Raw genomic sequence first — 18,049 nt, 5'->3', positions numbered from 1 at the left:
TGCACAATCGTAAAACAAACCACTTTAATGTGCCGAATAAACTGCTACAGAAACTTTTCGTTAAGTACAAATTTCCTACCATTCAGAACTGTGCATACATAATGTGGCTTGGGTGGGGTCCTTCGCGTTAAATAGACAAGTTTTAACAGTAACAAAAGTAATCTCTCTCATCTCACACAAATTGGCAACATACAGTTTTCTTTTACGTTAGCAATAAGTGAAGAGCAAGGGGATAAAGTTTGCAATTATTAAATTATGTCTCCTCTTTTGCCATTCCATCTTTATACACACACATGCACACATGGCCGACACTAAAGTGCTTCGGCTGCTACAAAAGAAAGGCCCTTTGCTGGACTTCTGCTTTTATCCGAGAAAAGCCAGTCATGATGCAGCAACAAAGTCAGCTATGCGTTACCCCTTTACCGGTGTCCAATAGCAAAACCCAACACCCCCCTTACCCCCTGCAAACGCTCGCTCTTAAGACCGTTAAAAACCTGCTGAAAATCCAGCCATGCATCACAGCGGGCGAGCCAGCGGTAAAAGCTTTTTTTCTTCAAGGGAGTATCTATCACAATGATTGCAGCGCACAGCATCACGGCTACTACTGGCTCGTGCAGTTCACGTGTTGGTCGACTTGCGTGTGGAAGGCTCAACTTTTTAAACCATGAATAGGAAAAGATGCAGAGCTCAGAGTGCAACTAGGATAGTGAGTGTACAGTCATGAAATTTATGACCGTGAACACGGGAGTGCGTGGCTGATATCCTCGAGCCCTACTTGTGGCGATACGCGGCGGCAGCTTTCCGCAACGTGGTGGAAAGGGTAACGCCGCTTTGCCAGCTTCCGGCAAGTCAAAGGACACGCCTCCCTTTCCACTTTGTTTATGAAAGCGGCCGCTGCATGTCGCCACGAGTAGGGTTCGAGGCTATCGGGCACGCGCTGCCGTGTTCACGCTCATAAATTTCATGACTGTACACTCTGTAGTGTTCAGTCTTAGAAATGTGCATTAGTGAGAAAGAGGGTCAGAAATCTCGGGGTGAATAGAGGTGTTTTTTAAAAGGCAAGAAATATCAGACTGCCCCATCTGGGCTTGTCTTATGATTTACAGTAGTATTTGTTCACATTGCTAAATCACTCTCTCTTGTAGCATGGGGCACTCACGACAGTTGCATTCCACACGTAAAAAAAGAAAAGCCAACTTAAACTGCTAGGCCAGTAAAGCAAAAATCTGTACATGCCATATTAAAAAAAACTGCTATTTATTGCGAAATCCTAGTCCTGCCTTTCATCAAATGGGCTTTCACTGGGGCAGGTCACAATGAAGAACAATGCAGCATAAACATCACCAAGAACAGCTTTATATTTAGCTCTCATGCAAAACCCTGAACAAACAAGGGAGATCTTTTCTGTTCAACCACAGCAACACTGAACATCTTTTCATTCCAGTAAATCCCACGACAGAAAAATGGGGCCCGGTCACAGAAAATGAGAAAAAAAAAATTCTGTCGGGTCAATGCACACCTTCATCCCTTAGTTCTTTAAAGACGCTCAAGCAAACGCGGCTGAAGTAAAAAAAAAATTAAAAAGCCGGTTTTAATGCGGGCTTTTATGACAATTAAGAGGGCAGCAGGCTATCTGACAGTTGGGGATGTCTTCACACGTGACAAAATACACGCGGCATGCCCAGACTCGAGAGTTGGAAAAGAAAACCGAAAAAAACTTCTTCACCCTCCCGTCGACTTCGTTGCCATTCAGGCTGAAAGTGCAGCGTCATCGCTAACTGCGCGCCAAGCTGGTAGCAACAGCAAAGCACGTGACACCCGGTGCTCAATGGCCAACTTCATTCGGGGGCAAAAAAATAAAAAATAAAGCACGCTATCGCGCACACGCCTCACAGCAATTGAGTCGTCCACCGAATCATGCTCTCTTTTTTTTCAGTTCCTTCGTTCCCGAATCGATGACAATCCGGCACTGGGAAATTGAAGAATCACGTAGCTGCGACCGAGAACGCCATGGGGTGACGGTGCGAGGGCGAACCAAAGGGCCAAACTCGAGACAAGCGAAGCAAAACCACTGGTGACTGCAGTAACCCGACGGAGTTCCCCGGCGCCGTAGGCACTATGCACTTGGCGATGATGCTCAAGAAGGTAGCACGCTGGAGGGGCAAAAAGGATGAACCAGACAAGAAAGAAATGGCGTTAGAGCTTTGCGGGGTTTCAAATAAGGTTGGAACAAAAAAAGAAAAAAAAAAACGGGGAAAAGGCTAGCGCAGTTCGACGCTGCAGGCACTCTCACGAGTGCGTAGTTGGTGAGGGGGGCGAAATAAGTCGTCGACGGCAAAACGCAGCTGCTTTTCTTCTTCAAGCCACCGTTTGTTCGTGGGCTTGCGACTCGGGCGGTTTCATGACGTCCGGCAGCTCAGGCGGGCTCGAGAGCGGCGTCACTTCGAGCGGCTCGAACTTGCCCGTGTCGGGGTCGCGGAACGCGAGCCCCACCGTGGCCGGCGCCTGGGCCTTGGCCGTGCTGCTGTTGAGGCCATACTCGGTGAGCACCTTGTTGTCATCCATGCACTGGTCGTCTTTGTAGAGCACCTGGTTCTCGGGCGCGACCTTGGTGATCCCGGCTATCATCTTCTTCAGCTCGCGCACCGAGGTCGTCTCCTTGGCGTCGAGGAAGATGGTGGTCTGTTTCCGGCGCACCATGAGAAACACATCCATGGCGTGAGGTGTGGTGGGCGCCGCGCGCTCGACCGCCGTCTAGGCTTGCAACTGCAGTGCTGAGCAACTGAGCTGAGCCGTCGGAGTGTTCTTTTCTTCGGAAGGGGGGCGAACGTTTCCCTTCGTTGCACGGTTTGGCCGCTTGGGAGCGCGACCCGCGTTTTTGCAAGCACAGTGTTAGTGATTCTCGCGACTTTTGCTTCCATCTCGAAATTGTGCGACTAGGGCGATCTTAAAAAGTGTTTTACAATATTTTCAAGCTTTAATTTAAACTAATTTGCTATAACGTTTAACTACAATATTGACTGATAGTAGTTTTGAATGATTACCGTAAAAAGTGTTTTTCATTAGTTAAATGGCAGCCTGCCAGGTGGCCTGTGCGTTTTGCGTTCGCGTGCGATGTTTGTTTTTTTGTAAGTAAACTTTCATTTTTCATGCAGCTTGTTCAATTTGAGGCCGAAGTGTATGTCGTACGAAAGTTCTGTCTTAGGTGATTGCATTCGCCTTCAAGGTCCAACCTGAAAATTGCCGTAAGCTATGTTATCAACGCTCAGACGCTGCAGGTCATGTTCAAGTCGCGAATAACGGCTTGCGGCGGGGCGCGCCTTTGCGAAACAATGATGAGTCTCCTCCTCCTGAGCGATTAAATCCGATGAACGCCGGAAGGAGAAATTGACAGAACTTCGCAGCGCGAATTTTCGAGGAAACCAAGATGAAGAAATACACGCAGCTGGCTCTGATCGTCATTTGCATTCTCTCCGTACTCGCGCTATTGATATGCGAACGACGGTACGCCAACATGAAGGTGATCCTCGAGGTGATGGACGTCTTCGAGACGAAGGAAGCGGCCGTGAAGTGTGACCGACAGATCGAGCTGCTGCGTCGCTCCCAGCTCGACTCCGGCGCCGCCGTGACGCCCATCGTGTTCCCTGTCTGGCGAGAAGTCTTCGCCTTCGAGAGCTCTTCGCTGTTCGTCTATGCGGCGTACTGGGACGTAGCCGAGGACGGGGCGAACGTGTCGCGAGTCGTGGCCGTCGTCGAGCGAGACCTGCCGGCAGACCTCATGTGCTTCTTGTGGTTCGACAGCGAACATAGCGTCCGCGCTGACTCCCTCACGGTTGTGACGTTGAGCGGCGCCGACGAAGGCAGCGGCGACCCCGCGTCTTCGGCGCTCGTCCTGGAGTGCGCGGTCCGCGACGTCTCGATCGAGCCCGTCGGCGTCTCTTTCTTGGCGACCTCCGCGTCCGGCCGCTCCGAGAAGTCGCACATCATCCCACTCGAGTCCACGCGAGCGCCCGCCGTTAATGTGACGCGCAATTTCAGCGTGTGCGTTCCGCCGATTTCCGCGGCGGTGACGCCACTGACTTTAGTCGAGTTCGTCACCTACCACCGACACCTCGGTGTGGACGACTTCGTCTTTTATGACACCGACGCCCTCCCCGACGCTAAAAGACTCCTCGCCGCGGTTCCTGGTCGAACGCTGGCCAGCCTGAACCTGCTTCCGTGGAACCTTCCAAAGAGGTTCTCTAACGTGTCCGAGGCTGCACGCATCGCCGACTGTCTTTTGCGAACGAAAAAGAGAGCTCGAAACTCCGTATTCCTGGAGACCAACCAGTTCGTATCGTTAGCCACGACGAAGAACCTAAACCAACTCTCACGTGGACTCAGCTCGTTAAACCCGCGCGGTCATGGCAACAATACGAGGACACCGCTAGTGTTGTTTCATACGCACTACTTTTGCGACGAATTTTCCGATGACATTGTGGCGAGCTCTCTGCAGATTCGCTTTGTGACGCAGCGGAAGGTGAAGTACCATCGGCTGTCGGAAAAGCACCGAGTCTTCCTCGTCGCCAGCGGGTTTTCCAAGCAGGTGGTGGCAGCCCTGAGGAACCCAAACCATCCCGTCGAGGACAACATCCTCGTGCCCGAACGCTCGGCCGTGGTGAACGTCTATCGCGAGTGCGGTACTCTGTTCCCCGTGAGGAACACGCGGGAGCACTACGTTCCGGACATGCGCATGACGAACTTCCGAAGCCTGCTGTTCTCTTCGAAACTGTACCGGTACTTTGAAAAGCAGCCGTATGCGAGTCTGCTGCTGTAGGAGTGGTACTGTGGATCCTCAGAGCTGTTATGATGCAGCCTGTGTGAAACATATGTACAGTACGGTCCACTGTTAAAGGGAACATGCGATCACGTGGCCTCCGCGCTTCGTGGCGCACTGCCACCGAGAACTTTTGGGAATTGTCGGCTCAAGACGCATGTGCAGAAAGCACGGTGGTTGGTCTTTCCACGCATGCGCCTCATGCCACATATTCTCGCTGCATCTAGGCAGCAGGGCTTCGTGAAGTGCGGAGGGCATGCGATCGCATGTTCCCTTTAACTGTGGACAGTACTGTACATGGTGAGATGCCGACATGCCGAGCTGCTGCTCAGTCCCGGCTGCGGCTTTCAGGAGCACACCTTGCAGCCAAGCCAATGGTCAACACAAGTCAGTTTCCAAGTTGCAGTTGTAGCCTGTGATGAGGATGAACAAGATGGGCTCCAATTCCTCTCTGCGACCAAGGCAAAGGATCTCTTCATATTAAGTCGCGATGACCTATACAAGTAGCCACTGCCGTTCGGTGTATTTTGTACACAATAGAGTTTTTCTTGCCCTTGTTCGTTAACATCCTTGAGGTGATCCTCTGGACGATACCTTATGTTACCACTGTCAAGTCTTTACTCCACGCTCTTCCTATTCTCTCTTTTTTTTTTAATGCAACATCTACGCGGCATGACGTCATGACTGTCCACTAATTGCCTGGCATGCATTGCTCTGTGGCTTCCTTTAGTATTTTGACCTGTGCTCACTCATATTTCTCATCCTCATGGTGACCACCGGTATCCACAAATGAAAGTGTTTTGTGAAACGTACGCTTTTTCAACTGTTCTCTACATTCCCTACACACGACCAGGAAGATGTTTTGGTCGTACGCATAGTCATAGGTGTGCAACTCTTAAGCATATTCTGCTGTTAGTGGTATTATGCTCCGGTGTGGCAGCTTTTCTGATAATCTTGTTTTGTTCTCTTTCTTACCTTTTCCTTAGCTTCCATCACTCTGTTGGAAGGCTTTAGATTCGCATGCTGTTTCGTGCCTATAATACAATGAATGGCCCATCGAGCTATTACGTCACTAAAGCAAGGAAGAGTGTCTAATTTTTTTGCATGTTCAATCGCATATGCTGGAAGTGTCGTGTAACTTTGCGAGCTGCGTGCCTGCTGTCAGTTTGTCACGCAGATTCCATTATCCTTTCCATATGTCTTCCTTTGTCATGTGTATACAGCATCCCGGTATATTTATAACTGTACACAATTATCGTTAGCAGCACTGTCAGGAATGTAAGGTTTTTTTGGCTTTTTTTTCATAAAATTATTGTTTCTTCTCGGAAAGGCAGTTACAATTTTTTTGTTTCATTTGTTTTTTAAGATATAGACTGATGTGTGTGAAAAGCTTAAATGAAGTTTGACAGTTGTTATTAGCGTGACGCACTATTCGTTAGTAGTTGTACAGCATTTGTGTGTTGTGTTATATTTATTCAAAGCTACATCAGGTGATGTAGTTTCTAATACTGCAACTGTGTGGTAATCTCTTTTAGCACTGGGTCCTAAGTCCTGTTGATGACTTTGAGGCCTTTTTCTTGTTGTGCCTATCTTAACATGGACTGTCCGAGTATATTTATTGTTTACTATGCTTCTTAGTGGGCATAGCTAACTGGCATCTCCCAGACATTGTGTCCAGTAAACCGCTGACATATTTAATATGTCTATATTTTTTTGGAAGACGTAATAGAAGTATGAAAACATTGTCTAGCAATGGAAAAATGCGTCGCCTACAAGCTTTATGTTTACGTTTAGCAACGTATAGTGAACCTATTCATTTTCACTAGATATATGTCGGCTACTTGTCACCTAACTGAATAAACACATTTTTCAGTATCCAGGAACGGTGTGTGCATGCTGCTTTTTAAGTCAGTGTCTTCCAAATCCATTTCTAGGAAGCCACATGAAACAAAGTGGGAAGTGAACAGCATTCTATGCATCTTGTAGACATAGAAAACAGAAGATGGATGTGGAATACCCAGAAATGAGCGAGGGTGGAGCCTCGGGCACGCAAAACATTGGAACTGGATTGAGATGTCGCTCACGTTCCTTTCAACCTCGCTGTGCATCTTATGCGGGGATCTGTGCAGGCCTCGAGGCTGAAGTTCTTTCTTTTTTATTTCATGAGTACGGGGATGAATATTACATGGTGTAGTAGATGTTACATAGTGCGCAGTGGCCCATGTGCCGACCTTAACAACATTCGCTACAAGGCTCGAGGCCGGTATTGCCGCAGAGTAACGCTCTCAGGGATACACATGAGGCTCTGAGTATTCGTAATCTGTTTCACTTTCCTTCCTTCTTGTCGTGTTAATCAGTGCATCACCTCTTGCTTAGTCATAGTTTGTCTTCCTGGGTTTGATTGTCTGCAATCCTTCAGTATTGATATTGTTTTCATCATATACACATCTTATCTTAAGCGCCAAGGTTTTCTCTCTCATTTTTTATTTTCTTTTCTGCGTGCATGTTGTTCACTGTTAACTGTGTTTGATTACTTCTTATGATAAGCTCGTCAAGAGCCGATCGTACATCATTTGTCCTCAGTTAGGCAAATGAACCAGTGTTCTACCGGATTTATCTTGGCATGTGTTCTTGCCGTATCGTGAAGTTTCCTTGTGTTTAGTGATGTAGCTCTTGCCTCAGTGTAAATGTTGTGCATGCCCACCTGCTAGGGGCCTGTAAAGGGGCCCGCAGTATTGAAAATAAATAAATAAACTACATAAATATTGTAGGTTGAGGTCGATAGAAGGCCTCGCCCACCTAACAACAACTACAGTAGTGTTCGTGAGATTAGTTGCCGAAGTGCATCGCCTTACTGACTGTGTTTTTTGTGAGAGTGAACAGCTAGGTTACGCAAGCTGACTCCTGCTTGCGGCCTTTCTGTATCGCGCTCTCAAAGCGCCTGGAACGCAAGTCCCAGCTATCTGTGCCCCCCCTTCGCTCAGCACTTGTATCCTCCTGGCAGAGCGCGAAGAGCCTGTTTTTGAAGGGCCACACTATCTCTTCTGCAGCTGCTTATGCCCGTCTGTTTGTTATCACCCCATGGCCAGCCCCTGAGGAGACGGACTGGGCGCTGATTTGGGGATACCATCGTTTCTGCTCTCGAGCGCTTTCAGTTCTGTCAGGGACCTGCCGATTGGAGCCTCTCTGGGAGACAGTTTGCTCAGAACTCCAAGTGTGGAGTGTTCGCTGTAACGCTCCTCCTTTGAGTCTTCGCGTAGGTGTGGATTCCTTCTCGGTCACCGCACGACAGATTGTTAGCGCTGTCGAGAAGACTTTGGTTGCGGACGGGTGGCAATTCTCCTGTGCGTGACGTGGAGTGAAGGGCTTTGTCGGGATTAGGAAAGGCGGGACAAGATCGGCGAACATCTGGAATGACTCCCTAGGGCGGAGCTATCTCTAAGAAGGATGAAGTCCGTGTCCCTTATTACCATTCTCCTAATCTTTGCAGATGGTGAGTTGGTGAGAGCATGGCGAATGCTTCTGCCTTGAAGCTTGCTTGTGCAGCATAGTTTGTAGTCATCAAGCTGAACTAATGGGAGCTTTGTAGACAGTTTAGCAGCATGTGCGTCTGTGTATGTTGTGCATCTCTGTGTACCGTTCCGTTTTATCAGCATCACCTTGCATGAGTGCCCCAGTTTCAGCAATGCATAGGTCAGTCATGCCCATTCTTGTTGCATACACTTGCTGCAGTGACTCAGTGGTTTGGCTGCCTAGCTAAAGGCTGCAACGTTGAATCCTGGCCATGGCAGCCGCATTTCAGTGGAGGCAAAGTGAAAGAATGCCCGTGTGTATGTACAGTGACGGTCCCTAGGTGGTTGAAATTAACCCAGAGCCCCCCACTGCGTCATCTCTGATAGCCCATATGCAACGTTGAGATGTTAAACCCAGTATAACATAACTAAATACACTGACTACTCTGCAGGAGCTAGCATGGATGTTTTTTCAGCAGTGATGGTGTGTTCTATGCAAGCTACACTCTTCACTCACTGTGGACTCTGCTTATGATATACAAAGAAATGCTAGTGTTCGTCAATGCAGCGCTACTTGATAATAAATACAAAGACAGGTTTTTGGCTAATACATGCTGTACACATCACAGAGAAAATTTTAAGTGAATTTACCATTCTTAGTTCACTAAGCTCTCTATGGATTAATTAGTTAATGAAATATGCTTACTTGTTTTTGTTAGCTCTAAAAAAGTTGCCCTTGTAGAACACTGACTCAGGGCACAGAATAAGTTGAACCAGGTAGTCTTCATGCCGTGATCTCACTGAAACTTGATATCTGCAAGATACTTTGCCCTTCCCTTTTTGTTTACAAAACGAAAGTTTTAGGTCACGTCATACGTGGCGAGTATGAAACTAGGCTCATGTTTGTGGCAACTAAGCAATAGCGAAGGTTAAACAGCGTAAAGGCTGCATGTGCCGCATTCATCGAGAGAAAACTTGCTGCATTTGATCTTGCTGATCTTATCCATCCACTTATCTCTTGTGCTGCACTTTCCAGGCCGACTTTCGACCTCTGCTGAAGAATGTGACCACAGCGGTAAGCCGTTCTCCACAAAATTAGCACCCTTTGATCTTGATGCCAGAGTAGAATTGTATTGCTCTCTGTTATTACGATGATGAGGATTCCAGGGAGATCAGGACATAAGAATTCTATTTCATTGTTTGGTCATAAAATGCCATATATGTTACATTGGTAAAAAATTTAAAGACTGGCAAAAGTTTTAGTCATTCGTATATTATGTGCTCACTGCAATGACCTGTGCAATTGCTTTTGTGCTTCATTTTTAGTAACCAGTGTTGTTTAGAGTGTGATTAATGCTGATACGAGAAAGCAGCCGCTGATTGGTGCCGGTAGCTTTTGCATCTTGGTATCAGCCGCCTGCTTTCATCAATCCCGGCCGCGGCAGTTGCATTTCGGCAGAGGCGAAATGCTAGAGGTCTGTGTACTGTGTGATGTCAGCGCACTTTAAAGAACTCCAGATGGTCGAAACGATGCCCCTCATAGCTTGAGTTGCTTTGGGACGTTAAACCCCGTAAACCAACCAACCACATCTGCTTTCTCTGGAAAGGTCCACCGTATATAAACATTTAGCTTTCAAAACTGCCGCAAATTTGGCACTTAGATAAGTCGCATAAGGTCTTTTTATTAGTAATTTTTGTCTTGTAAATCCACTGACTAGAACCACTTACCTGCAGAACTTGTAACCACTAACCATTAATGCCCATTTGCCGTTAGTCAAAACCTTAGTCAACACTGGGTAATGAAAAGTTACACGTCGTGTTTTAATTTGCACTATGTGGTACTGTACTTCTTGTTGTACCTGTAGCCACTGCCCTCTTTAAGCCTCTCATCCTGAGAGCATAGTAAATAAATAAATAAACTGAGCCAAACCAGGAAACAAGTGTGAAGGCCTTCTTTATCCTTATGCCAGCACCAGGTCACAGGCGCTGGTTCAACTGTCAGATCAAAATCGAGGCATACAGTTGTGAACGGCGCTGATAGCAGCGAAATGATCCTTAACGGCATCAGTATGCCATCAGAATTACTGGTATCAGTGGTTACTGGTACAAGCCATGCACCAAAGCAGAAGCTGCCAATGCGGAAGCGAAAGCTTACCATTGCTTATATTGCACCTTCAGAAAACATGCTGGTACCAGGTCACAGGTACTAGATCAACCTTCACATAAAAATCAAGGGGCACAGTTGTGGGCTGCGTTGAGGGCTGTCAAATAATTCTTAACAGCATCAGAATACCATAAAAAATAGGAGCCACTTTGGCGACTAAAGTGGTGCAAGGCGAAAGCCTTAGTACAGCATTCTGTCACGAATGTGGTTGTGAATGATGATTCAAGTGCTGCCAGCGAATGACGCGTCCATTGGCTGTCTGCGTGTGTTACTGATGTGTGGTTAACATGTTAAGCTTCGCCTGTAAGAGTGGAACGCGACAGCGTCTTGCAACGCTGCCAGGGAGTCCACAGAACGCCATCGCCAATTCGGCTGTACGCCTTGCTGGACGGTAAATTTATTTTTTGAGGAAAGGAAATGTATCTCTCTCGCATGTCTGGGTGGACACCTGCACCTCGCCGTAAGGGAAAGGGGGAAGATGGGAGTGAACGAAGACGCCGTATTAGCTAGACGCGCATTTGTTCATTCCAAACCATTCAGCTGGCATTACGGAGTGGCTGGCGTGCTCGTATCGCACTCCGGAGACCCTGGTTCGATTCCCCAACTCGACCAATTTCGTTCTCGGTTTTATTGATTTATGCGGTCTAACTAGAAAGGTTAACTAGGCTATTTCATAGTTATATTATTTTATTTCTATCCATCGTGTTCTGTCATTCACCTGTCAATTGTTGGAACTGTCTAGGATGTTCGACACAACATATATGAAACGAGCAACGTCGAACTGAGTGGGGAAGTGCGTGGCGGTGGAGCGAACGCGGTTTCGTACTTATCTGTTGTTTTCAGCAGCGTATTCTTCCGCGGACGCTGTTGTCGCTGCGGCGCGCGTCTTTCTTTTCTTTTCCTCTTTCTTCTGACCTTTTCAGCCTCCTATATTTTAATTAGGCTAATTGATTAATTAAGCAATTAACTAAACTCAGTCCAACTTAGTTGGAGCATCACTATACGATCCCTTTGATTGGTTGCATGGTTACTAGGCAAAGTACAATTGACCCCATTTGAAATTCGCGCACTGTGACGTCACGAGCATTTCGACCAATTGAAAAGCGTGACATTTTCTGTCGACAACTCCTGCTTACAACGATGAGGCATTAAAGGCTTCCGCCTTAATAACTGCTAGTATCAATGGTTACTGGTACCAGTAGAAGCCATGCACCTAGGCAGAAGCTGCCACTCTGAAACAGAAGCTTACCATTTCTGATATTGCACTTCCAGAAAACATGCTGGTACCAGGTCACTGGTACCACCATGAGCTTTGTATTTAGGCAGAAGGTACTGGTGTGTTGGCAACTTTAATTTCGTCACTGAGGGGTAGATGACTGTTATTGATATTACACTTCCAGAGAACATGCTGGTACTGGGTCACTGGTACCAGCATGCGCTTTGTACTTAAGCAGAAGCTACTGGCGTGTAGGCAACTTTAATGTCATCACTGAGGGGTAGATTACCATTATTGATATTGCACTTCCAGAGAACATGCTGGTACCAGGTCAAAGGTACTAGTTCAACCTTCACATCAAAATCAAGGGGCACAGTTGTGGACTGCACTGAGAGCAGTGAAATGATCCTTAACAGCTTCAGTATACCATCAGAATTGCTGGTATCAGTGGTTACTGGTACAAGCCATGTGCCAAGGCAGAAGCTGCCAATATGGAAGTGAAGCTTACCATTTCTGATATTTCACCTTCAGAAAACATGCTGGTACCAGATCACTGGTACTGTCATGAGCTTTGTACTGAGATAGAAGCTACCAGTGTGTAGGCAGCTTTAATGTCGTCACTGAGGGGTAGATGACCATTACTTTTATTGCACTTCCAGAGAACATGCTGGTGCCGGGTCACTGGTACCAGTATGAGTTCGACATCAAGGCTGAAGCTGCATCGGTGGGTAGCACTGATGATGTCAGTGAAATGGACTTGACATGTCAGGTCAAGGTCTCCCACATCGGCACATGCAAGTATCTCTTCGAGGTATGAGCACAGTTTTGTTTTGTGGGTTTCTTGCATACCTGCACTTGACTACTCAGCAGCTGATGTGATTTTATATATGGCAAACTCAGTAAAGTATGGTGGTTTCTTTCAGTGCATTACGTTTTCAGTTAAGTTTCACTTTAACAGTGTTGGAGGGGCATTAAATATACCTGTTAAAGTAACTGTTTTTACTGCATCCAAATAAAATTATGCTGTGCTGCATTTAAAGTGGCTGACATTTTCTCATCTGATACTTTATTGCAAGCAGTTCTGTAAATAGCATATTTAAGGCATTTATATAAAGCGTACTGTTGATAAATTGAACAAAACTTTCTGTTCTCCTGCTAGACATCTTTGCTTTGTGCTGATTTTTCATAATATGAAGAATGGCTTTAGTCAGATATCTCAACGGACACTGCATTATAAAAATTCAGAACCAAAATCAAGACATGTGCTTTGCAAAAAAAAAAAAAATTCTAAGAATGTCTTGACCTGTAACACACCAGTAGGAATATAGTGCATGCTGAACCAGCCTTCTACCTCATTTTCTGAACTCCATAGCCTTTTCACAAGATTCAGAGGAAAAATAGACATTATGGAACAATTTCCTAGAGATATAAAGGTGAAATTTTCTGTGAGAGGTCACATAATTATTTCTTATGTGCTGAAAAAATTTCATGTAAATACATCAAGAAATAAAAAATTTTTTGGTGAAATCCGTGTCCCCCTGTTAAGTGTAAGGTTGTGGTTTGAGGTGAGTTGAATTGCACGTAATGTCTGTTCTTGGTGCCTATTGAAGTAAAGTTGTAATAGAGGCATAACATACATGCAAGGCACCCACAAACTATGTCATGCCTTTAGAGCCTTCTGTCTTAAATTAACATGTACTGCAGAAACAGCAATTCATTTCCAGTTAACCTTATCTGTTTTCTAATTGAATGATTTTTGCAGGTACAAAATTGTGCCTTCTCATCTGGAGGTGGACCTCCTGGCAACAAGGATATGTGGATAGGCCGCGACGACCTCTCAGAGATGACACAGTGAGCCACTACTTTGCTGGGTGTAACGTATAGTGCGGCGTATCAGGCTAGTTGGTTAGCATACATCTTGCAGGATAATATATAACGCAGTATATGCAAGGTGATATATAGTGCAGTATATGCACAGGATCGTCCTCACTTACAGTGAACATGCGAGCATATGGTCGCACTTTTCGGAGGGCCTGTGTGTGCGACACGGCCACGCATCGAAGCAAAGTGGCATAGGCATAGAGGGACCTGGAGGTGGTGCTTCGCTTCAATGCACGGCTGTGTCACATGCACTGGCACTGCGAAGAGCAGGCCACATGCTCGTATGTTCACTGTAAGAGTAACCAACCCTGTACAAGTCTTTCCATAATGAATGGAAACAAGAAGTTTGCACATTACAACAAACTTCCTGGTCATTTCTCTGCTAAAGCGGAAAATGGCTTTTGGATATTATATGTAAAAAAGAAAACTAGTTAGAAAACAGGAAAAGTGTGCTCATGACATATTTTTCGAGTAATATTTAATTGAGTGCTCAGACTCTGTTCCCTTTCACACTTAGAGGATCTGTACTAGCTTGGTTGGCTGTCTGCACTGCAGCACTCAATACTGCTAAACAATGTGTTTAACTCTCGCTAATTTGAATTTGCTTAATTTAAAAGCAACACTCTGGTTATTGTGAATGTCGAGTATGTCAAAGATGCAGCTCGTAAACGAATTTTCAGTTTTCCTTAAGTTCGTGTCATTGAGGGTCAATTGAATGACTTTTTTCTTGTCAACTAATTTCCCTCTCATGCATGTCAGCGTTGCTTAACAGTGAATGAGCAAGTCACATTGCTTTGGCAAGCATGAGAAAGTCTCCCATGGTGGAATAAGTTTGTAAACTTGTAATATCTAATTGCATTCAACACCTGCTTGAACCGAGCCTTATATGGCTGCCTGCAAGGTGAGAATAGAGAACTCTTTCTTCATAGTTTCAGGAAAATTAGAGCATTGAGGTCAAGACCACGACGAGTCTTGAATTTTTGTAGTCTACCAATTAAGCTGGCCAAACAGCAGTGTTATTAGAATGCGTTCAGGAGGGTCTTTCTGTGTAGAAGCACATTTCTTGTGCCATAACCAGTCGGTTTATATCACTGATTAATTCAGGCTTTTCTTCCCATTGATTTGCCATTTTGTTAGCTAATCTAGTAAGCCAATTAATTGAGGTTGTTGCAGGTTCTGTCCCAACACCAATACACATTTCTGTCAGTGAAAGTTCAAGCGAAGTTGCTTTACAGCTTTTCTGCATAGTTCATATCGCTGCTGTTGGGTGGACATTAAGTGTAATTGAGTTCTGAACCGATTCGCTTTTGTGCCTTTACTGGGTGCTCACGTCTCTCTGCTGTTGTGTTCTTTATTATTTGATATATTTGTTTCACAAGCATGCTGGTCCTCTGATTGTCCCCAGTTTCCCCGTCGTGGTGTCACTCTCGGGCGGTGCGGTGACCGGTCTTGAAGTTTCGCCTTTGGAGCCTGAGCACATCCTCAACATCAAGCGTGCCCTTATCTCGGCCTTTGTGTTGAAGAAGTCGCACATGACAAAAGGAGGCGAGACATCGGTAAGGGCAAATTCACCCTTTCTAATTTCCTTGGTTTCTCTTAGTCTTTGACGAATTGTCTAAATTTCTATCAAGCATTGTAGCTAAGACGTTGGTGTGGGCTTAGTGCAGCAGATCGCTGGTGCAGTGAATGTTATAGCATCTGTTATAGCAATCGCCACGGTGGCTCAGTGGCTATGGTGCTCGGCTGCTGCCCCGAAAGATCCCGGCCGCGGCGGTTGAATTTCTTTGGAGGAGAAATTCGAGGCCCGTGTACTGTGCGATGTCAGTGCACGTTAAAGAACACCAGGTGGTCGAAATTTCCGGAGCCCTCCACTACGGCGTCTCTCATAGCCTGAGTCGCTTTGGGACGTTAAACCCCATAAACAAACAAACAAGCATCTGTTCTCATATGCTGATCATGTGGTTCTTCTACTCATAAATCTGTCCCTACACATTTTACAGTGCAACAAAGGTGCCTTGATTTCTATATCTTATCAGCACACTTAACCAATTCAGTTTTCTCAAAATTGTTCGGCATATTGATGTGTAGATCAAAGTTTACTTTATGCATGGTCAATAAGGACAGAAAAGATAGCCTCTTTACATGAATTAGACGTTTTTTTGGTGCACAGAGAGCTTTGGAGAACTTTTTATGAGGCTGTTTGATTGAGCTGGCCTGAAGGTTGCCTTTGAACTAAACTTACATCTTCAAGATGGATGAAACTTCCTCAAGCCACTCTTCTTTTCCAGTTGTCATCTCTCCGCTAAATTTATTCTGTACCCCCTTGATTAGAATCATTTATTGAAAGCACCTACTTGGCCATTTACTACAATCTAGGGACAGCCTTTGAAATCTCATGAAATCTACAAAGTGTTTAACATTAGCCTGAGTGGTTAGTCATTGCAAAGGAAGTGCTACCTGACTGCAAGCCATGTAACAGCGCAAATCGATGTTCTCATAAGAACAATCAGCTAGAATAAGCCTAATCATATTTCTGAAAATTCACAGATTTGGTTTGTTTTACACTTTTCCCTTTTGCTTCAAGAGAATCCTTCCTGGCACAAGAGAGTGGCACTCCCTTTCAACATTTGTAGTGTTTTCACATTTTGTAGCGTGTTGACATTCACGGAACCTGTCCCTGGAAAATGTGGTCCGGAACTGAGCCGAGGACGGCCCACAGCTCCAAGGACATGCTGTACTGTGCTTACCCCGAGAGGGCTGACTGGAACCTGAGTCCCTGGGCCATAATGTGGAACTTGGTGAGCCTCCATTTCTGTGTGCATTTTATGTACTTGTACTATCAGCATCAAATGAAATGCAACCAAAACACCTCAAACACGAGCACAAGCAATCAAGCATATTAGCGGCTGAAGATGAAATACACGCATGGCCAATCAACACTTTGGAAGAGCGGTCTCTTCACCTTCGATGGGGAAATCAACTGCTCCTGTACTTTGCCTGCATTGTATATTATCTGCGAGTTGTGCTGTTTGCGTTTCAATTCTCTTGTTCGCGTTTCATCTGAAGCTGAGAGCGGCTTCAAATGACTTGGCTAAATATCTTGGCTAAGAGCGCCATGGCTAACGTGTTCGGTCTGCATGGCATGAGGTCAAAGGCTTGTGTTTCCAAGCATTCTCCAATGGGCATTGAAACTCCCTGGGATGTCCTGGGGACGTGTGGGACATCCTGCGGATGTCCAGTGGAGTTTCAGTGCTTGTTGGGATATTCTGCACCAGAGAAGCCAAGCATCAGTCCAGGCTTTTGCCCATCGGAAGACTGGTGAATGCATGGCAGGACCAGGCATTGCAGTCCACAGCTTCCACATTCGATGTGGATGTTCATACCACTAGGTCACCGCTGTGGTATAGTTGCATATAATTATCCCATTCTTTTACTTTTAATTGGTTTAAGCTCGTTATACTTTAGTGGTATGGGCCAGGACGCTTTATTTCTATTTCTTTTAACAAGTCCCACCATACTAAAACAAACAAGCACCGTAGTACTGTTGTCATGATTGGAGTCATGGTGTATTTACAATGCCGTCGAATCTTATAGTGAACAAGTGAGCGTATGGCTGTGCTCTTCAAAGTGCTAGTGTGTCCATCGCAGTCGCTCATCAAAGTGAAGTTGCATACAACATGAAGCACGACCTTGAGGTCCCTCTGCACCTGTTCCACTCCAGACCTCTTGGCCACTAATGCCAATCAGCTTTCCCTAAATAATCCGCTAAGCCGGTAATCTTAGATCTAAAAATTTTTAGAGGGCGTTTCGCCGTTTGGGTGCAAATATTCGTTCCCATTGCTTCCATGTACATGGTGCATCGATGATGCGCATTCGCCACGAGCTGCTTGTTGTGTAGTGAAGCCTCCTACGTTACACCACTGCTTGTAATGAGGCTCCACCGCCATTGCGTCATCATCACAATGCAAGCCACGGAAGGCCATACTATTTTGCAGTAGTTCTGCTTTGGTATTCTTGACTGTGGTAATGCGGTACACCGTAACAGATTTGCGTGAAAAGGATCGTTGCCGTGCAGCTTTCTCTTAAAAGCAGACGACCACTGCCTGCAGAACTGTTCCTGAAAGTTTTTTTTTTTCTTTGTAGCCATGTGACTATTCAACCTACGAACATTTCTAGTCCCTTGAGGTCTGAATTAATGTGGTTTTACTCTATTGAGGAACCAGCGCATTATTGATCACTTTTTTTTTTCAACCACACTTGAGTAAACATATCACTGCTTTTCACCCATATTTCTTGTAGTGTTAAAACTTTTAGCCACATTAGCATGGAGAAAAAGATCCAAGGTACTATTTTTATGTGTAAATACCCATAAAGCAAATCGCATTTAATTTTGGATCATATTAAGATGCACTTCTGACAATTCAAACAAAAAACTCTGGCCCTCTAAAGTTTTAATTTCT

The 18,049-nt window shown here is 45.6% G+C and overlaps 3 protein-coding genes across 3 annotated transcripts in view; 2 read left to right on the top strand and 1 right to left on the bottom strand.

Moving 5' to 3' along the window:
* On the bottom strand, positions 1-2,842 carry EloB (transcription elongation factor elongin B). Its single transcript, XM_089553467.1, has one exon. It carries the CDS (start codon positions 2,713-2,715, stop codon positions 2,359-2,361), a length of 357 nt encoding a protein of 118 aa, XP_089409593.1. The 5' UTR covers positions 2,716-2,842; the 3' UTR covers positions 1-2,358.
* Positions 2,843-3,076: 234 nt separating this feature from the next.
* Positions 3,077-6,695, top strand: LOC149366973 (uncharacterized). Its single transcript, XM_089553444.1, has one exon. It carries the CDS (start codon positions 3,428-3,430, stop codon positions 4,814-4,816), a length of 1,389 nt encoding a protein of 462 aa, XP_089409570.1. The 5' UTR covers positions 3,077-3,427; the 3' UTR covers positions 4,817-6,695.
* Positions 6,696-7,741: 1,046 nt separating this feature from the next.
* The window catches only part of LOC149366971 (uncharacterized), a 104,105-nt gene continuing 93,797 nt past the window's right edge, over positions 7,742-18,049 (top strand). Inside the window, exons 1-6 of the mRNA XM_089553433.1 lie at positions 7,742-8,309; positions 9,365-9,403; positions 12,368-12,519; positions 13,471-13,559; positions 14,995-15,145; positions 16,241-16,387. Of these exons, the coding sequence (XP_089409559.1) occupies positions 8,264-8,309; positions 9,365-9,403; positions 12,368-12,519; positions 13,471-13,559; positions 14,995-15,145; positions 16,241-16,387 (624 nt within the window). The 5' untranslated portion in view covers positions 7,742-8,263. The remainder of the gene's footprint in view (positions 8,310-9,364; positions 9,404-12,367; positions 12,520-13,470; positions 13,560-14,994; positions 15,146-16,240; positions 16,388-18,049) is intronic.

The sequence above is a fragment of the Amblyomma mixtum genome, chromosome 1, assembly GCF_055824585.1.
Source record: "Amblyomma mixtum isolate Tamu chromosome 1, ASM5582458v1, whole genome shotgun sequence".
Lineage (NCBI taxonomy): Eukaryota > Metazoa > Arthropoda > Arachnida > Ixodida > Ixodidae > Amblyomma > Amblyomma mixtum.
This window is presented reverse-complemented; position numbering and strand designations above follow the sequence as displayed.